The sequence below is a fragment of the Saccopteryx leptura genome, chromosome 1 (genome assembly GCF_036850995.1).
Source record: "Saccopteryx leptura isolate mSacLep1 chromosome 1, mSacLep1_pri_phased_curated, whole genome shotgun sequence".
Taxonomy (NCBI): Eukaryota; Metazoa; Chordata; class Mammalia; order Chiroptera; family Emballonuridae; genus Saccopteryx; species Saccopteryx leptura.
Genome location: NC_089503.1, coordinates 290,028,148 through 290,050,280, shown reverse-complemented (window position 1 = coordinate 290,050,280; position 22,133 = coordinate 290,028,148). Strand labels below are relative to the sequence as shown.

At 34.7% G+C, this 22,133-nt stretch overlaps 1 protein-coding gene across 1 annotated transcript; it reads right to left on the bottom strand.

Annotated features, from left to right (window-relative positions):
- Window positions 1–2,755: 2,755 nt before the first annotated feature.
- Window positions 2,756–20,939, bottom strand: LOC136389382 (uncharacterized). Its single transcript, XM_066361188.1, has 6 exons — window positions 20,850–20,939; window positions 17,769–17,858; window positions 16,857–16,952; window positions 15,663–15,746; window positions 3,519–3,603; window positions 2,756–2,875 (listed from the first exon to the last, which is right to left on the bottom strand). Exons 2-6 carry the CDS (start codon window positions 17,848–17,850, stop codon window positions 2,872–2,874), a joined length of 351 nt encoding a protein of 116 aa, XP_066217285.1. The 5' UTR covers window positions 17,851–17,858; window positions 20,850–20,939; the 3' UTR covers window positions 2,756–2,871.
- Window positions 20,940–22,133: the final 1,194 nt, after the last annotated feature.

Genomic DNA, 22,133 nt, shown 5'->3' with positions numbered 1-22,133 from the left:
ATCTACAGGCCCTGGCCAGTTGGCTCAGTATTAGAGCATTGGCAGACATGTGGATGTCCTGGGTTCAATTCTTGGTCAGAGCACACAGGAGAAGTGCCCATCTGCTTATCGACCCCTCCCCCTCTCACTTTTCTCTCTCTCACTCTCTCTCTTTTCCTCGCCATGGCTTGATTGGAGCGAGTTGGCCCCCAGCACTGAAGATGGCTCCATGGCCTCCACCTCAGGCTCTAAAATATGTCTCCTGTTGCAATGGAGCAAGGGCCCCAGATGGGCAGAGCATCATCCCCTAGTGGGTTTTCCAGGTGGATTCCAATCCTGATGCATGCAGGAGTCTGTCTCTGCCTCCCCTCCTCTCACTAAAAAAAAAAAAAAAAAAAAAAAAAAAAAAAAAAGGTGTTTATACATCCTGGTGCAGTAAGCACCATTTTTTTTTTCATTCCCTAAAACTTGGTCTAAAACTATATACAAACAGTAAAACATTATGTTTTACTACTGCAGAAATGACATAAAAGTGACAGAACAATTAACCTGCTATTTGGGCTCTTTCAACCCTACTATACTTTTTATTTTATTTCATTTTATTTTTATTTTATTTTTCTTCTCTAAATAGTTTCCTTTCTAGATTGTTATTATAAACAAAAAAGCAATGACTTTTCAGAGTTTAGCTTTTTACTTTGGTATACAGCTCCATGAAATTTTTTAAAGGAAGTTGCTTACAATGTTAACATAAGCATGCAAGTTTGTCAATTAATGGTGAAAGTTATTTTGGGGGATAAAGACTATTCTGACCATCCCAAGTGTTATAAGATTCAGGAGCTCTGTTGTCAACAGACTCTGAAGAGAAACAGATACTTTATTTTTGTCATAGCTAACTGCTTTATTCCTGAGAAGCCAACATCCTTCCTTATTTCAGGGAACATACATTTAGCATATAAGATATTTTCTAAACACACACGAAGGAAAGGTGGCCAACTACCCTTTTATAGAATACTGGGTTACTAGAAAAGTAAATTATTATAATATTATTAACCAATGTTACCCCAATAAATTTAAGTTAAAAAGAATATATAGCGGGCCTGACTAGGTGGTGGTACAGTGGATAGAGTGGCAGACTGGGACGCAGAGGACCCAGGTTCGAAACCCTAAGGTCACTGGCTTGAGTGCGGGCTCACTAGCTTGAGCAGAGAGTCACTGACTTGAGGCTGGAATCATAGACATGGCCCCATGGTCGCTGGCTTGACCCCAAAGGTTGCTGGCTTGAAGCCCAAGGTTGCTGGCTTGAGCAAGGGGTCACTCACTCTGCTGTAGCCTGCTGGTCAAGGCACATTTGAGAAAGCATTCAATAAACAAGCAATCAACGAACAACTAAGATGTTGCAACAAAGAACTGATGCTTCTCATCTCTCTCCCTTCCTGTCTATCTGTTCCTATCTGTCCCTCTCTCTGACTCTCTCTGTCTCTGTAAAAAAAAGAAAAAAATATATAAATAGCAGGTATTTGGTACTCATTTTTAGTTCTATTTCTTTAAACAAATAGTGTGAGTATATCTTATTTTTAACTTTATATTTTAGCATATTTTATATTTTTACTTGCTCTTTCTGAAAGTGTTCACTGCTGATTTTATATGTAGGTTCAATTTGAAGCATAATTCAGGTATATAGAAAGCAATGCAACTGGGGAAGACCTTCAGATGTGCTTTGTTGAAAACTATTCAAAGTGGAGTCCAGCCTCAGTAGGGAAGAATGTTGTGATTCTGAGGAGTGGCTTCTGAGAGCACTACATGAAAATGGTCTGCATATGCCATAAACTTACCATCACTGATACAGTTTGAAATCTTTATTGAAGGGAACAACAGAACTTGGATGCAATGAAAAAAGAGAAACAATATAGAGGCAACAACCTCAAACTAGAGGAGAACTAAACAATTAAGAAAACCTGTATTCTTTATGCTTGCTAGAGTCTATTAATAGGTAGAAAGCATCACTTCTATTAATCTCTTTTCTACAATACATATTCCAAAGAACAATTAATATAAAAATAATCACTCCTTATGAAGAGCTATTATGAAACTTGACTTTTGAGAGTATTTTCTTATTATTTGTTCCCTGAAAAATACATTGAGGGGAAAAAAATGTAAATTTGGTTGGATAAGCAGTGCTGACTGTTTCCAAAGAAGCAATATTCTTACAACTGGGTTTGATAAAATTTATTGTTCTGGGGTCAGCGTAGCATAATGCTTATGCTCATGGTTTCTAGGTAAAGACTATCTTGGCTTAAATCTTGGTTCTAATTCTTACTATCTATATACAACCTTAGAAAAATTTCTCAGCCTTTTTGGGGCTTAGTTTCTTTATTATTATAATAGCAATGATGACAGTACTGTCTCATAAGATATTGGGGCAGCACATGCCTTAATATATGTGATAACTGGAGTATTGGTGCTAGGAATATTAGAAGCAATCAATAAACATTAACTATCTTAGGTACTAGTTGTGACCAGATTCTTTTAAGTTTGTATGTCCTATGTGATTTTCCCCCTCATTTATTTACCAAGGTCTGAAAATTTTACATATTAGTATTTACATCAATATGTAAGTATAATATATTTACAATTTAAAAATTAGACAATCATTTTAAATCCATAGTTTGATATTTTATATTTAATTAAGAGATCTCTAATTATAATGTGTTGAGCTTTACATGATTGAATGAACACAAGATGTTAAAAATTTCTATTTATAATTACCTTCTGTGTAAGAAAATACCAGAATAAATACTGTGCCATGTGTTTCTAATTCTCTTTTGCTATTTGTCTTGATAAAACTGGAGCTCAGTCTTTCAGAAGAATTTTCTTGCTGCCAAGATTTCATTTTCAGCTGAAATAATATATCAATTTTCTTCAAAGAAGGATCAGTAACCATGACAAACAAAAGACTACATAATTTAACTTATATGTAGAATCTAAAAAAACCCCTAAACAAACACAAAAGAAAACAGACACAGATAAAAACAAACGAATGGTTTTGTGTGTGAGGAATGGGCGAAAAAAAAGAAGGGGAATAAGAGGTACAAACTTCCAGTGATAAAATAAATAAGCCCTGGGGATGTAATGTACAGCACTGGAATGTAGTCAATAATATTGTAAATAACTTTGTATGGTGATCGATGGTTACAGAAATTACAGTGATCACATCATAAGGTATATAAATGTGGAATCACTATATTGTACACTGGAAACTTATATAATATTGCATGTGAACTATACTTTAATTAAAATAATGTTTTGAAGAATACATGCATAAAGATAAACTATCACCCATGATTACTCAGTATATTATAATTTTTACGTTATTGTTTTCAATAATCGTCCATAACTTCAAGAGAAGTTCTGATACATAAGATTTTTTCTGATGATTACACCATAGTTATCTAGCAGTGATCTCATGTCTATTCATATATATATATATGTTTAAACAGCATACAGGTGACATAAGATTTCCATTGCAATTCAATACATACCTCTGTTTTGCTATAGCAGTATTCAACACAGTATCGTTTTGCTTACTGCTTTCTTGTACCTTCAGAGTCTCTTCTAGATACTGAACTGAAAGTCATAAAATTTGTAGAAGAAAATATATTTAATACTATTAACTCTTTCAAACATTTGGGACTGCCAATAAAATAAAAGTCTAACATTTCATTTTTTGTGTGACAGAGACAGAGAAACAGAGAGGGGGACAGAAAGAGGGACAGATAGGGACAGACAGATAGGAAGGGAGAGAGATGAGAAGCATCAATTCTTCATTGTGGCATCTTAGTTGTACATTGGTTGCTTTCTCATATGTGCCTTGAATGGGGGGCTACAGCAGAGCAAGTGACACCTTGCTCAAGCCAGTGTCCTTGAACTCAAGCCAGCAACAATGGGGTCATGTCTATGATCCCATGCTCAAGCCAGTGACCCTGTGCTCAAGCTGATGAGCCTGTGCTCAAGACAGATGAGCCCACTCTCAAATTGATGACCTTGGGGTTTGGAACCTGGGTCCTCTGTGTCCCAAGCTGATGATCTAGCCACTGCACCACCACCTGCTCAAGCTAAAATTCTTTTTGTAAAAAAATTTTATTTATAAAATTAACTTTAACATGGTGACATTGATCAATAAGAGTACATAGTGTTCAGGTAAAAATTTCTGTAGCATTTGAACTGTTGATTATGTTGTATACCCATCACCCAAAGTAAAAAAACAACAAAAAACAAACCCTAACATGTAAAGACATATGCACCCCTATGTTCATTGCAGCATTATTCATAGTGGCCAAGACATGAAAACAACCAAAGTGTTCCTCAATAGAGAATTGGATAAAGAAGATGTGGTACATATATACAATGGAATACTACTCAGCCATAAGAAATGATGACATAGTGACATTTATGACAACATGGATGGACATTGAGAACATTACACTGAGTGAAATAAGTAAATCAGAAAAAGCTAAGAACTGTATGATTTCACATACAGGTTGGATATAAAACTGAAACTCATGAATATAAATAAAAGTATAGTGGCTACTAGAGAGAAGGCGATATGGGGGAGTGGGATGGGGAGGGGAGAAGGGTGCAAGGAGGAACAAATATAAAGTGATGGATTGAAAGAATCAATGTAGTTAAAAAGGCCATATTACACAAAGCAATATACAAATTTAATGCAATCCTTATCAAAACCCCAATGTCATTTTTTAAAGAAATAGAACAAAAATTACCAGGTTTATATGGAACCATAAAAGACTCCGAGTAGCCAAAGCAAGCCTGAGGAAAAAGAATGAAGCCAGAAGTATCACACTGCCTGACTTTAAATTATACTACAGAGCCATGATAATCAAAACAGCATGGTATTGGCAGAAAAACAGACATGCATCATGGAACGAATCAAGAGCCCAGAAATAAAACCACACATCTATGGGCAAAGGAGCCAAAAACACACAAAGGAGAAAAGAAAGCCTCTTCAATAAATGGTGCTGGGAAAAGTGGAATTACAAAAGAATGAAACCTGACTACAGTTTATCCCCCTGTACAAAAATTAATTCAAAATAAATCAAAGGCTTAAATACAAGACATGAAACAATAAATTACATAGAAGAAAACATAGGTACTAAGCTCATGGGCCTTGGCCATAGAGAACAATTTGTGAATTTGACCCCAAAGGCAAGGAAAGTAAAGGCAAACATAAATGAATGGGACTATATCAAACTAAAAAGCTTCTGCACAGCAAAGAAACTGACAACAAAATGGACAGGCAGCCAACTAAATGGTGGATGATATTTGAAACAACAGTTCTGATAAGGGGTTAATATCTAAAATATATAAAATTCCTTAAATGCAATTTATTCATTCCTTTGTATTATTAATTGAGAAATGAATTATAAATTTTCATTTGCATGTAACATCTTAAAGTATTTAACTTTTACTGATTATAGATATTTATTTTATTTCATTTTGTGTGTATGTGTGTGTGTGTGTGTGAGAGAGAGAGGGACAGATAAAGATAAACAGACAGGAAGAGAGAGAGATGAGAAGCATCAATTCTTCATTGTGTCACTTTAGCTGTTTGTTGACTGCTTTCTCATATGTGCCTTGACCAGGGGCTATAGCCAAGCCAGGGACATGTTGCTCAAGCCAGAGACCTTGGGCTCAAGCCAACGACCTTGGGCTTAAAGCCAGTGACCTTTGGGCTCAAGCCAGTGACCATGAGGTCATGTCTATGATCCCATGCTCAAGCCAGCAACCCTGCATTCAAGCCAGATAAGCCAATGCTCAAGCCAGTGACCTTGGGGTTTTGAACCTGGGTACTCTTCATCTCAGTTCAACACTCTATTATTCCACCGCCTGGTCAGGCTAGATATTTATGAATTCATAACTAGTGCTTTAATAATTTTAAGTTTTCACATCTGACTGATGCTATTCTAAGCAATTAGTAAACCTGGAAAGTCAGAAAATAATGACTTAAGTTACCTTTGACACAAATACCTTTGAAATAGCACACATCCAATCAATTACAAAGTGTTTATTCTATAACTATGATGCTTATATCTGTTTTCTTCTTCACAATACTATAACTTTCCCCCTATTCAGGTTTTTATTATTATTATTATTATTATTTTTGTATTTTTCTGAAGTTGGAAACGGGGAGGCAGTCAGACAGACTCCCGCATGTGCCCGACCAGGATCCATCTGGCATGCCCACCAGGGGGCAATGATCTGCCCATCTGGGGTGTTGCTCTGTTGCAACCAGAGCCATCCTAGCTCCTGAGGCAGAGGCCACAGAGCCATCCTCAGCGCCTGGGCCAACTTTGCTCCAATGGAGCCTCGGCTGTGGGAGGGGAAGAGAGAGACAGAGAGGAAGGGGAGAAGGAAGGGTGGAGAAGCAGATGGGCGCTTCTCCTGTGTGCCCTGGCCGGGAATCAAACCCTGGACTCCTGCACGCCAGGCCAATGCTCTACCACTGAGCCAACCAGCCAGGGCCAGTTTTTATTATTTTTGTATTGAGCTATTATAATCTATAAACTTTTAATCTCTAGTTTTTACTTGTCAACATTCTCCTCTAAATGACTCGAGTTAACAGCTTCAGTGCACAGCTTGAATAATGCTACCCTTTCAACCATCTTCAGCAACTATCAATAGTTTATATGCTAAAATTCAAACTCATTAAAATGAAAACATTGAAAAATTATATTATACAAATTTTCTTAACAGTTCTATTTCTAACTATCTTCAAATATGAAACCTTTATCCCACACCATTTCACATGGATGTGCTCTGTTTTATTTGGGAGAATCTGGCACTCCAGACAGCATAACCTGAATTTTCAGATAAAGAGTGAATGGAATGTTCTTAGCTTGAATTTATTTTCATCTAAATGATCTACGGTTACTTCTAAGGTATTTTGGAGACTTCACACAAATTGTAGAGAAAATTTGTCTGCCTGCCTGCTTTATCAAGATTTGATCCCAGTCCAGTTAATTACAAAGTCATGTAATTAGTTGTTGAACAAAGGATTTCAATTTGGTTAAGTGCAGAAACCTCTCACCACGACTTTAAGTTCTCTGGACCATATTACTCTAACTTGAGTCCTAAATGTGTTACTGGACTCATGGGAATAAAATAAATATTGCTGCATCACTCCCTCACTTAAAATATAAAAGTTGAGTATTTTTCTTATGATAATTCAATGAAACCAAAAGAAAGTGTTATCACTAACTTTCTATTCCCTCAAACTTGCAGTCTTCCATATTTGTTCTATAAACTGAGTTATTCCATATTTTAAACATATTATTCTACAGTGGATGCTGCCAGTCACTGATTTGATGTTAGTTTAATATGAACTGGAGTGACGTCACGGAAATGGCGCCGTGAGCAGCGCGTCCGACAGATCTCCCCAAAATCACAACAAATTTATCAACTAGAAACAGGAAAATTTATCTTCGGAGCAAACTGAAAGCAAAAGGACTGTTATCACTCGAATCTGAGAGACGAGGGTGTGGAGGAAGCTACCGCAGGGACGTTCATTCAAGCCGCGAGGAAGTGCGCCTGTGGTAAGTCATCCCGCACTCGGAAGCCGCGAGCGGCAGCCGCCGCCGCCAGCCGCCGCCGCCTGCCGCCGCCGCCGCCAGTCGCCGCCGCCAGCCGCCGCTGCCAGCCGCCGCGAGCAGCGCCCGGGTCGGTTGCAGAGCGAGCGGCGAGCAGCTGCTGGCGCGCACCCGGTCTGGTTGCAGACCGAGCATTGCAGACCGAGCACCGCTAACGTTCCCAGTGGCCCGCGCACGGGGAGCGGGAGAGGCCCCAGGGCGGTATTCCCTACTTGGGAGATTCTCTCCGCGGGCGGGGCACCTCACCCAGCCATTCAAGCTAACAATCAAGCGTTGGGGGAGGGGCGCGCGCAGGCAGCCTGAAATACCTTCGGGAGCACAGCTGCGACCCAATTACTAAAATTAACCCGTGAAATCTGCGCACCCTCGGTTCTAATTGATAAGATCTCTCTCAGTTCACCGACCCAAGACAAGAGGCGTGATATTTTTTTGGTGCCTCTCGCTAAAGGGGCGGGGGCAACTTCTGATTGATAGAGCCTCCATATTCAGGGATAAACGCTAACAAGAAGGACTTGGCAGATAATAAGATCTATACCACACTAGTCGCAAGCAGAGACTAGTGCCTCTTCTTACCAGCCAAAACAGGCTACAAAGTGTGGAAAGCCTGGGTTGAGAGGTCCAACGGAATGCTAGGCGCTGAACAATCACCTTGACAACAATTGACTCCCACCCCCGCCTGATTACACTGGAGGCCCTGACTGTCAGAGCCCTTCCCAGAGCCTTGCACTGAGTGGGGATAGAGTGGGGATTTCCCAGCTCTTTGAGCCTCTTACTCCCCAGGCAGAAGCAGTGGCAGCCTTGTGGCTGGATCGCCAGGCTGCTGGTTTGGGAGGGGGGGACTGGGAGAGAGAATCCACGAAGGCGAACTCTCTCGTCGTTGGACCTTGCAGACGCCGGCAGGCCTTGACTACCAGCAAGACTAAAGCCAATTGTGTGACATTGCCGTAGAACCCCATCAACTGCAAGTCCCTGCCTGGGTGTGGCGCAGGGGCAGGGCCTGGGGTGCAGAGTCGCCGACCGGGAAGAGGGAGAGAGGAGAAGGAGGAAGAGGTTGACATCTCAAAATCAGGAAAAATCCACAGACTTTGCAGCCTGTTCCACTGGTTTTTTTGTTGTTGTTGTTGTTTGTTTCTTCTATCTTATTGCCTTTATTTCCTCCACCTCAGTCCTTCTATTCTCTGTCCATCTTATGCTTCCCTTTTCTTGAACTACACTACCCATAAGTGTTACATTTTATTTCTCTTCTTCATCCTCACCCTCCTTTGGGGTTATACTCCAGGACACTTAACTCTCACTCTCTCCTCTTTTGTTTTTTTTGCTTTATTTTGTTTTTTTCTCTTCCTTTTTTATTTCTTCCTTCGTTTTTCTCTTTTTCTTATTTTTTCCTTTCTATTCGTTTTTTCTTTTCTCGTTTTACTTTCCTCCCATTTAATCCTCAATCACGAACAAATTAGTTAATTTGGGACTCAAGGTTTTTTTTGGCTTTGTTTTTCTTTTTCGGTTTTGTTTTTGTTTTTTTCTTGTTGGTTTGTTTTTGTGGCATTTTGGGTCCTCCCAACCCAAGGTCTCCATTGTATTTGGTCTTTGCTCCACTTAATACAACGTATTTTTACTTATTATTTTTATTTTTTCTTCTTTATTATTCCTTTTTTTGTCCTTTTTTCTGGTTCCCTCTTGTCCCTCTCATTATATCTCTTGGTTGACCATCACCCGCAGGCAGATCAACTTATGCTTGTCTAAGATTTTCTTCCTCTTTTTTTTTTTTTTTTTTTTTTTTGCCCCCTTGAACTCTTCACCGCAAACCAGGCCCTCCATTATAGGCACGATATTTCCCTGAGGAGGGGAGAGGAGGGAAGGAAAACAAAGAAAAAAAAAAGGGGGAAATAATAAATTATTACTGCTTTTTTTTGTGGGGTGTTTTACCCTTTGTTTTTTTTTTTGTTGTTTTGTTTTGTTTTTGTTTTTTTGTTTTTTTTTGTTTTTTGTTTGTTTTTTACTTTTTACTCTTTATTAATTCTAATTAGTGCTATCAACAAGACCACCCTCAGATGCCAATAAGAAAGAGGAAATCGAATATTATGGATACAGAAGAAAGAGAGGTAACACAAATAGATGTGGAAAAATCTATGGAGAAAAGACTTAACATATTGGAAGCCTTGGAGCTAAATGACAGAGAATTTAAAATAGAAATCTTAAAAATACTCAGAGATATACAAGAAAACACGGAAAGGCAATATAGGGAGATCAGAAAACAACTCAATGAACACAAAGAATATATTACCAAGGAAATTGAAACTATAAAAACAAATCAAACAGAAATGAAAAACTCAATTCACGAGTTTTTCATACCTGAAAAAAGAGGTAACAAGCTTAGCTAGCAGAACAACCCAGATTGAAGATAGGATTAGTGAAATAGAAGACAAACAACTTGAGGCACAACAGAGAGAAGAAGTTTAATATGAACTTACTACTTTTCTATTTCATGGAAAATGTGTGTGTCACAGCCATTGAGTTGATTCCTACTCTTGGCAACGCTATGATGTCCAGAGTGTCCTGTCCTTAAAATGAGAAGCCAGATAATCGATCTAAGTCCTAAGGTATCATTAAATAAGTAAGCCATGCTTGACTAAAACTATTACCTCAAAATGTTCTTGTTTGTTTACAGAACTTCCCCTTTTTTTTCTGTCACTTGTTTATTCACCCCTGGTTCATTCATGCTATGGCTATAATATCCAGGAAGAGCTCTCCTCTAATTGATAATGCACAGATAAGATTTGCTTATTTGACACAGGGAAATATTTCTGTTGGTTTAACTCAACTACTTCTCTGTTCTCTCTTTTTTATTAAGATAAAATTTGCTAATAGTTTATTGGGATATTTCACCAGTTTATTTTATTCATAAGTGAGTATTCTACACTTAAATTATATTAGTGTTCTGATGACTTTATCAAGATGTGTTAATCAAAATAATATGTACAGTCACTACAGAACAACTTGGTCCTCAAAATAAAAGTCTTATTTATTTAACAATAATTTTAAAATCGGCTGTAACTGCACAATATTATAGAGGAGTATCCATTAGAATCCTAAGCTATATTTTATTTATTATTATTATTTTTTCTTAAGTGAGAATCAGGGAGGCAGAGAGACATATGCTTTGCCCATTTGGGGCCATTGCTCTGTTGTGACCGGAGCTATTTTAGCACCTGAGGTAGAGGCCATGGAGCCTGGGCCAACTTGCACAGTGGAGCCTTGGCTGCAGGAGGGGAAGAAAGAGATAGAAAGGGAAAGAGGGAAGAGTGGAGAAGCGATGGTCACTTCTCCTGTGTGCCCTGACCAGGAACTGAACTCAGAACATCTACATGCTGGGCTGATGCTCTACTACTGAGCCAACCAGCCAGGGACTATATTCTATTTTGATATTACTGCCTATGTCTGTCATATCCAAATATAGCTTCTTTATTTCTTTTTTCTTCTTTTTTTAATTGTTTTCCCTACTCATTGATTTTTAGAGACAGGAAGAAAGAGGAAGAAAGACACACACAGAGAGAGAAACATCAATTTGCTGTTCCACTAATTCATGCTGTCATTGGTCAATTCTTTCTTCCTTCCTTTCTTTCTTTCTTTCTTTCTTTCTTTCTTTCTTTCTTTCTTTCTTTCTTTCTTTCTTTCTTTCTTTCTATTTTTTTACAGAGACAAAGAAAGAGAGTCAGAGAGAGGGATAAATAGGGACAGACAGACAGAAACAGAGAGAGATGAGAAGCATCAATCATTAGTTTTTCGTTGTGACACCTTCGTTGTTCATTGATTGCTTTCTCATATGTGCCTTGACCATGGGGCTATAGCAGACTGAGTAACCCTTTGCTTGAGCCAGCGACCTTAGGTACAAGCTGGTGAGCTTTGCTCAAACCAGATAAGCCCGCGCTTAAGCTGACGATCTCGGGGTCTCCAACCTGGGTCCTTCCGCATCCCAGTCCAATGCTCTATCCACTGTGCCACCGCCTGGTCAGGCGCTTCTTTATTTCTTGAATATAATTCTTTCCTCTTTTAATTATTTTCTTTTTTAAACAACTAATACATAAATTTATTGTTTCTTCTAGCAAAAACATAAATACAAATATATGCATATACATGTATATATATATGGTGGAAAAAACTCCCAGTCATGGTCCTTCTACTATCACTTCTTTCAGCAAAGAAAATTACTGTTAATCACTTTTTGGTTGTTTTCAAATTATTATGTGCTTGTGTGTAAATTCTCTTTATTTCTACTATCTTCCATAGTAACAGATTATTGCTTGCTTTCATGTAAATATTTGTTTCCACATGAGCAGATTATTGTATGTCTTTTTGATTTATTTGTGTAAATTTACTTGTATGTGTATATATATATGTATTTTAAGAAATAAGTTTAATAATTTCATACATCAAAGGTATATGAGTACCTATTTCTCACATTTTAATCCAAACTTTTTGTTATTTATCTGTCATTTTAAGGAGACTACTATATTATATACTAAATATATATACCATAGGTACACACATGCTTATAATTTTTATTACTAGGCTGATTTATCTTATTTTTATTGCTATTATACCAGTCCTATAATATAAAGTTATTTGTAACCTTATAGACTATTTTGAGACCTGGAAAGGCTAGATAACTACCTCTCTTGCTAATGTATTTTCATATATATTTTGTAAATCTTATAAATTTTTACTTTTATGTATACTTTATAATAAACTTACTTATAAAATACACTTATGTTGGTATCAAGTAAACCTTATGTGAATTTAGAGTAGTATCATATTCACAATATTGTTCTTCCCACAAAGGCACATTTAATATATACTCAATTCATTATTGCTCTTTGTTACCTTTTAATAAAGTATTATAATCTCTTTCATAAAAGCCATAAATATTATTAGGTGTATACACTTGTTTAATCAAAAATATTGAGTAAGGATCTATAATGTGTTAATATAATGTTCAAAAGGAAAGGATAAAATGTAGAGCAAATACAGAACAGAGATCTGTTCTAATGAAGCCAATAACCTAGTGGAAGAGACAATATTGAGTAAATAACCACACAAGTCATTATGCAGATGAGACTGAAAGATGCTATAAATGAATAGTACATAAGATATTGTAATAGAGAAATTTGGTCTAATCACAAGATAATATTAATTACTCTGTATTTACTGATTACTCTAGCATATAGTTACCTACAAAAGTAGAAGGAAGGATGCCTCAGGAAAAAGAAATAGTCTATACATATGCTCTGTAACAGGAAAAATCAGAAATGAAGTTACAGTTTGTACTAATCTGTCCAAAAAAGTCCAGATTTGTGCTTGTTGTCCCAGAATAATTATTAATACCAGCTGCTCTCATTCTTAAAATTATCCATTTATATGCTGTTATATGGTGACTATAACCATGAGTCAGTCATTTCATGAACTAAAAGATAACAACTGTGATAGGCATAGAGAATGAGAAAGTTATGTAGTACTAGCTAAGGTAGAGAGCCATGGACCAAGTAAGGAAAGACCTTATAAACCATGCTAAGAATTTTTAAATATATTGAATTTAGAGTATTAAGAAGCTAGCAGTAAAAGAATGGGTGAGTTTATAAATTTTATATTTTGAAGAGGTTACTCTAAAAATTGATTTGAAGAGGTCAAAGATGAATATAATTAGATCACTTGTAGGCTTCTAGAGTAGACTCTAGAGAAAGAGAAAGAGAAATAGCAAAAGAGAGAACGGGTTTGTTTATTGTCTTGTTTTAGATGGGTTGTAAAGCAAATATAGAAAAGTGTAGTAATTCACTAAGTTGAGGTCACAGATGACTCCGAGGTTTATTTCACTAGATATCAAGGGCCAAGAAAGACAATAATATTAAAGTATTTGATTTTTTTTTTCTTGATGTTAGAAGGATCAGGGTTGAGAAGTTAGAGTTTGTTTGAAAATGTGTGCTAGGCATTTTTTTAAGCACTCTAAGAAGAAAAGTCAATAAGAGGCTTAAAATATTGACCTAGATATTGTTTGTTCACACAGAACTCACTGGGATATTATAAAACTCTCTTAACTTTGTATCCGGCTTCCTTAAAGTTTTTTTTTTCCCAATGTATTTTCTTGTAATGTCTGGATAAAAAGCATACCATCTGTGGATTATTTCAGTGTTTAGCTTTTAATATTTATGCTATGTCTTAATAGATTTTCTTGCATTATTGTTTTTCTTTAGCTAAGACATCCAAAGAAATGTCGAATAATAAGAGTTACATTAATCACCCTTGTCTTCCTGATTCTGTTGAAAATGATTCTAATTTTTTACTGCGAAATATATTTCCTGAAGTTTCTCATAAATACTCTTAATCAAGTTAATACATGTTTTCTTTTAGTTTTAGTTATTTTTTGTTCTATATTGACAAATCTCTTGATAAATGTCCAAACCCATCCCTGATTTTAACCAGAATTTGGTCATCATGTAGCATTCTTTTTGTACAGTAGTATATTATGTTACCTTTTTTATGAAGGATTTCTGCTTCTATGATTGTTAGGAATATTGACTTAAAATGTTTTCCTGAGTATGTAGATAATTTGGAATAATGTTATGGTCATCTTATTGATTTAGGTGAGAATCTTCCATCTTTTGCTAGCTACTAATCAGTTTATCTAGTGGGTCAATTTTTGTTATTAAAATATTTTAAAGTTCACCCTTAAAAATTATGTCAAATATCTACTTGAATGTACATTTTTGATTAGTTTATTTTTCTATAGAATATAGTTATTTTATTCAATTTCTCTACATTGTCTTGAGTCTCTATCATCCTATGTGTCTTTGCAGAAAATCATAAATTTAAACAGGTTATTTTGTTTATTAAAAATTCAATATTCTAAAATAATTCACTTTAAGATTAAAATTGCTTTAGACTTAGGTCTTTTGTATAAATTTATATTCTGTGTTTTGAGTACTTGTTTTCTCTGCCTTATAAATCTTAATTATTATCTGATCTGTGGTGGCGCAGAAGATAAAGTGTTGACCTGGAATGCTGAGGTCACTGGTTTGAAACCCTAGGCTTTCCTGGTCAAGGCACCTATAGAAGTTGATGCTTCCTGCTCTTCTCCCCTTTCCCTTTTCTCCTCTCTAAAATGAATAAATTAAAAAAAAAATCTTATTTATCTTACTTTCTATATTTGAAGAAATTTTCTTCCACTTCTGGTTTGCCTAGTATTAAGTATTTAATGGACTTATTCTTTTAAAATAATGGACTTATTATTTTTAAATAATAAGACATACTGAGTTCAGTTAATGTATAGACTCAGTCTTATATCTTGATCACTTTGTTTCATTTTTGATGAATACATGCCCACTATCTTTCTAGTTTTTCTTTCCTTGATTAAATTCTCTCTTTAAAATTATTTAATTTGGTATCCTAACAGTTAATTTTTAATTGTCCCACCAATACATTCTATAAATATTTTCATGTTTTATTTACATCTCAGAGTTGGTGTATCTAATGTCAATAACAAATATGATAAAATATAGAATGTTGCTATAATTTTTTTTCTTTTTTTAAATCAAAACATCCAGCCATCCACTGATTTCTTTGATAAGATCATATGGGCCAATACTATTATTGAAAAGTTTTAAATGTAATTGGTAAAATTATTCTTTATTTATTTATTTATTTATTTATTTATTTATTTATTTTTATTTATTCATTTTAGAGAGGAGAGAGAGGGAGAGAGAGAGACAGGGGGGAGGAGCTGGAAGCATCAACTCCCATATGTGCCTTGACCAGGCAAGCCCAGGGTTTCAAACCAGCGACCTCAGCATTTCCAGGTTGACGCTTTATCCACTGCGCCACCACAGGTCAGGCGTAAAATTATTCTTATATAATTTAAATAACAAATGAGAATAAAATAGCTTGAGAAAATCCTTAGATAAATTTGGAATGCTTTTAAAAACTATATTCTAGTAATTTAGAACAAATTAATTACATAACTATAAAAATACTTACCCTTAGCTATCATAAATGCAGCTACAGCCAGAAAAATTAAATAAAGGAGGGCAAATATCACTGCAGCAAGACACCATGGAGACTCTGTCCACAAAGAGAGAAGAATGGACTATTAAAAACAGTGGAAACAAAATTCAGGAGTTAGAATTAGAAAAAATTTTGGTCAGGAATATTCAACCCACTTGAATTGGACCAAAATGTAAGCTTATGGGAGCAACACATTGTGGGAAAACACTTTATCCTAGCCTGTGAGGGGAACGCTGACAATTATTTTGCAGATCTGGCTACAATCAAGAAAGATATAAATATTTTTATATTTGAATGGGTTGCTTGTGAACTAACAAGTGGTTCTATAAAGAAATCTTTTAAATACTACACAAGAGCACCTCAGAAATCTTACTAAGAATTTATCACCATACAAAAATTTTTAAAAAACGATTTCTTCCATCCTGTTGCAGAATTATGTAAAAATAAAGCTCCTATATTACCATATTTCCTTATGTATAAGACACACTTTTTTTTTCAAAAACTTTAGGGTTTAGAAACTGGTTGCGTATAGATTTTTTACTTGCATTTCCCTCTCTTTCATGCTTGTTTTTGCACTCATTGTTGAAGACAGTGATTCATTAGCAGATACAGATGAGGACAAGCTAATGGATGGGAGTTTTGAGAGTGATGAGGAGTTGTATGAATTTTATGATGAATAAAACTTGAGTTCAATAACTTTATGCAATACATGCAACACATTTTTTTTTTCAAATTTCGGGTCCCCAAATTAAGGTGCGTCTTATACATGGGGAAATACCGTAGTTATTGGCTCAGACAAATATTCTGTAATACTGTTGATAAAAGTCAATTTACCATGCAATATCTCACAAGCTCCATGTTGTTTTTAGAAATACGAAGGTATTAAAGAAACACCTTTTGTAAGATTAAAATATCAAACTAGGGAAATTATATGGAAACAGTCTTTGTTATATGGCTATATAACATATCATGCTAAGCCACTGTGTCCATCAGTGGTTCATTGTTCGTTCTTATTTGTTCCTATACTTTAGGTCAGTATGTCCAGTTAAATAATATTGCTATAAGAGGTGGATTTTGATTCAGAGATTAGTCCAGAAGTATTTGTTATGATTAAAATATTTAAGCAAAAAACAAAAAATGAAATACAGAGTTTTAAATGGTTTTTACCTTTTATCTTCAAAATCCTAGTTATTCTTTTCTTCTGAATGTCTGAAGAACATTGTATTCTGACTTCTGAATATGTTATACTTTCCTCACTAAACTCTAGAAAATATATTAGATAAATGTATGCAATAGCTATAATTAATATTTATATATATACAAGATACACAAATATACTATTAAAACTATGCTAGAAATAAACAAAAATTGTCCTGTTTTATACGTATAAGAAAACTTTAAAATTGGGTCAATCATGTAGCTGCTTTGTAAAATGTAGCAATTTAAAAAAAAAAATCTTATTTCTTCATTTATAAAATAGGAATAACAATCACATTCATTCGTTAGATATACTGTGAAGTTTAAGTTAACGTATGTAAAGTCAATAGCATAGTGTTTGAAACAATAACCATCAATAAGTTGTTTCTGTTGTACTAATAATAGCAGTGTGAAATAGTCGTTGTCAAAATACAATGGCCAGTAGCATCAGATGTAACATTGGTTGCAGAAGCAAGAAAAATTATTTTAAATGCCCATTTTCACTTCTTGCATAGTTGAATTTAATCTTAATTAAAGGAGCATACAAAAAATAATCTAATTCTCATTAGGTAGAAAATTCTCATGGCAATTTAGTGCATGTACTCTTCCAGTGAAAGTGAAGCAGAAGTCACAGCCACCATGTCAATGACATTTTTTCAAAAAATGTTAAATCTAAGCCCATTGTAAATATTTGCACACCAAAAGCTGATTGTCTGAAGTTTAAATCTTCTTTAATTTATGAATGAAAATCTTTAATTTGTTCATAAAGATAAAATATTTTCAGCTCCTAAAAGCATCTGGCCATGAACATTATCATTTATAATATTATTTTCTCATCAAATACAGGGATTACTTAGTAATAATAGCAGTATCTGATTTTACCTGTGTTTAGTTCATGAAGTTCCTCTGGCAAAGGATGAAGGTCAAGACGGGAGCTGGACAGTGCGGGCGTCTTTGGTTCCATAGTTTAAACTAGATTGCAGGGATCAGGTAGTGAACAGAGGGCCAGAATAAGACAGGATCAAGGAAGCAGATCTCTTAATATTACAACATCAGACAGGATGTTAACTCTGAGTTTAATATGTAATCTACTTTTTCCACTTAAGAAAATAAAAAGCAATCTAACTTATTACCTATAGATTAAATATGTTAGTCTTCTATGTATAATGAAACACTTCTTTATTTCCAAAGTTATACTTTAAAATTATATTAACCATTATTTCTTCTCTATCTTGTTATTTTTTAAAACAAAAAATAATGAAGACTGAAACATTTTAATGTAAATAAATGATACTTTTAAATAAGATTGTAACAAATAGTAATTCTTAGGTATATTTTTGTGGTTTAAATTATCCATGCCCATTTTAAATAATTAAAGCAATATTAGAACATATCCTATTGAAAATAAAAATGACATACAACCCTGTTCCCTCAATATAACCACTGTTAACATAATTATTTATACCTTTTCCTAATTGTTCAAATGACCAATCAATGTTTTCTTTAGAAAAGTAAAATTATCAATAATTAAGATGACATTTAATTATCAATAAATTAGATGAAAAAATTATAATAGATTCTTAAAATAAAACTTATATAATCATTAAATATAGATGAGAGAGTTCTGCAAGTTTCAGTATAATTTTTCATAATGTATTAAGTAGGAAATAGGTACAAGTTATTGCATAATATAATTTTATTTATAATATTTCATAGGGAAAAAACTTGTTATGCATGTACTTGTAGTCTAATATGTGTCTAACTTAATATTTTATGATTCTAATGTAATAATATTTAAGTAATAACAGTAAATTTTACTTTACATATGTGGTTTTCTATTTTTGCATTACTATTTTTGATGAAAGTAATTTATTATCATTAGGGATGAAAATATGCATATCTGCAATTTTATCTTCCCTTTACTCTGGGCTCTGAAATATATATACACTACAGTGACCACAAAAGTCCCTGCCCTCACCTTTGATCAATAGAAATAAACTTCAAAACAAAAGTATGTAATTTTTTTTTCTTTTTGTGACAGAGACAGAAAGACGGATAGACAGGAACAGACAGATAAGAAGGAAGAGAGATGAGAAGCACCAATTCCTCAGTGCAGCACCTTAGCTGTTCATCATTGCTTTCTCATATGTGCCTTGACCAGGGGGCAACAACAGACCGAGTGACCCCTTGCTCAAGCCAGCGACCTTGGGCTCAAGCTCGTGAGCCTTGCCCAAACCAGATGTACCCGTGGTCAAGCTGGTGACCTCGGGGTTTCGAACCTGGGTCCTCTTCATCCTAGTTCAACGCTCTGTCCACTGCGCTACCGCCTGGTCAGGCCAAAAGTATGTAATTTGACTGGGAGATCAGAGAGTGTTCTTGGGTCTCATTATTTTAAAAGAGGGAAGTGATATTGATCAATTTAAGACACTAATAATTTTAATACACATGCATTAAATCCTAGAGTAAATGCTAAAGGGTGAACAGTAAAATTGCACAAATTTTACAGAAAAACATAAGTTGAACAAAATAAATAAATCCAAAAGAATCAAGAAAGGAGGGAGGAGAACCCAAGAATAGGTGATACAAATAAAAAGTACAAACTTATTATACTGACTAAAAATAAAATATATCAACAGTAAATGTGAACCTTCTAAATGCTCCAGTAAAAAAGATAAAAATTATCACGCAAGTTTCTTTTTTTAATTTAAATGTTATATGTTATTTACCAAAGTGATATCTAATAGACAAGGGTATGAAATAGTAGAAATAAAAAATTAAAATATGTAGTATAATGCAAATATATGAAATTAAAACAATCATAGGTCTTAATATCTGATAAAATATGGGTTAATATAAAATGTGGTATTTAAGGTAGGTTTATTAATAAAAATAAAAGTTTCAATTCAATAATAATGTAACAAAATATTAATATAATCATTTAGTATAATGTTAATATATAGTGAGGATAGATAGCATATATGCAGAATGAGCAATAAACAAAACTCAGTCATTTGGAGAAATTTTAACATAGATCTGATACATCAACCAGACCAAAAAAATAGACATTTACTAACAGTAATTACCATTCATTTAGTATGTTCTTGGTGCTCTTTGTTTTTTTACAATAATGTATGCTTTTTTCTTTATCTTAATTAATTAATTAGACTTCACAGATCTGTAGGTAGATGTTTCATTATCACTAAACTAGAAAAGTCTTTATAATGAATTATACAGAGAACACATATACACATTTATGTCTTCACTCTTTCGAAAATGTGAAATGCTGCCTTTAGGTATTTATATAAGTTGTTTTGAGTTTAATTTTTTAAAATAATTTCTTTCTGTCTTTATGTACTGTGTTTTAAAGAGATTAAAAAATGTCTTCCAATTAATTAATTCTCTATATCTAAATAGATGTGAATATATTTAATATTTAATTTTTAATTGAATTTATTGAGGTGACATTGATTAATAAAATTATAAAGGTTTCAGGTGTACAATTTTATAATACATCATCTGTATAGTGTATTGTATGTTTACCACCCTTACCATCACCATTTATCCCCACTACACTGTCTCCTACCTCTTCCCAACCCCATTTTCCTCTCATAATCTCCATACTATTGTCTGTTCTATTATTTTTTGTTTTTTTCTTCATCTCTTCACCTTTTTCACCCAGGTCCCCTACCCTTTCCCCTCTAACAGCTGTCAGTCTATTCCCTGTATCTATATGTCTGTTTGAACTGTCTTATGATCCAGCAATTCCACTCCTAGGATTTATCTAAAGAAACCCAAAACACAATTCAAAAGAATATGTGCACTCCTATGTTCACTGCAGCATTATTTACAATAGCTAAGGTGTGGAAGCAGCCCAAGTGCCCATCAGTAGATGGATTGATAAAAAAGCTGTGTACATATATTGACTAGAATACTACTTGGCTGAAAAAAAGAAGGAAATCTTACCTTTTGTGACAGCATAGATGGATCTGGAGAGTATTATGCTAAGTGAAATAAGCCAGTCAAGGAAAACCAAATACCTTATGACAGGGGTCGGGAAACTTTTTGGCTGAGAGAGCCATGAACGCCACATATTTTAAAATATAATTTCGTGACAGCCATACAACAATCCGTTAAGTTATGCATCATCCAATAAAAATTTGGTGTTGTCCTGAAGGACAGCTGAGATTGGTTTCAGCTACCCGCAACTATGAACATGAGTGGTAGGAAATGAATGGATTGTAATACATGAGAATGTTTTATATTTTTAACGTTATTATTTTTTTAATTAAAGATTTGTCTGCAAGCCAGATGCAGCTATCAAAAGAGCCACATCTGGATCGCGAGCCATAGGTTCCCGACCCCTGCCTTATGAAATGTGTGTGTGTGTGTGTGTGTGTGTGTGTGTGTGTGTATATATATATATATATATATTTTTTTTTTCCCCCCCAGAGACAGAGAGAGAGAGTCAAAGAGTGGGATAGATAGGAACAGACAGGCAGGAATGGAGAGAGATAAGAAGCATCAATCATTAGTTTTTCATTGCGGCACCTTAGTTGTTCATTGATTGCTTTCTCATATGTGTCTTGACCGTGGGCTACAGCAGACCGAGTAACCCCTTGCTCGAGCCAGCAACCTTGGGTCCAAGCTGGTGAGCTTTGCTCAAACCAGATGAGCCCGCGCTCAAGCTGGAGATTTCAGGGTCTCAAACCTGGGTCCTCCGCATCCCAGTCTGACGCTCTATCCATTGCGCCATCGCCTGGTCAGGCTATATGTATATATTGTAAGAAATTCTATTTAATATGATTTCAAATATACTTGGTCACTTTAAAAAGTTTCTTGTTTTATAAACACATTTCCAAATTTGTCATATTCATTTAAATATAATTAATATAGTTAATTTATATATAATGTGTCATAGCAGTAAAGTAGTCATGTGAGTATGTATTATGTCATTTTTGTTCCTACTGGTTCTTTCTCAAATTACTTGTTTACCTGTGGTTTTTTTTAGTGTGTTTGTTTCTGGCTATGAGCTTCCTATTTTCCTCACTAACATATTTATGAAAATTTATTGAGTCTGGGATGAAATGAGTTGTTCTAGAGAATATTTACATATTCTTGTGATAGCTGGCAAAGAAGTATGACTAAAATTTGGACACTTTTAAAATAAAATCTTAGAAGAGTGGTGTTATCAATATGGAAACATAGGTCATTCCTGACTTTAGTTCACCTCAACAAAGACGAACTAGC

What these genes read in the sequence shown, in the direction of transcription:
- LOC136389382 (XM_066361188.1), bottom strand. Translation starts at nt 17,850, where the DNA reads ATGGAACCAAAGACGCCCGCACTGTCCAGCTCCCGTCTTGACCTTCAT. An exon ending in TAGGATTTTGAAGATAAAAG is followed by an intron (nt 15,747 to 16,856) that starts GTAAAAACCATT and finishes CTTTGTGGACAG; the next exon opens with AGTCTCCATGGTGTCTTGCT. An exon ending in TGCATTTATGATAGCTAAGG is followed by an intron (nt 3,604 to 15,662) that starts GTAAGTATTTTT and finishes TATGACTTTCAG; the next exon opens with TTCAGTATCTAGAAGAGACT.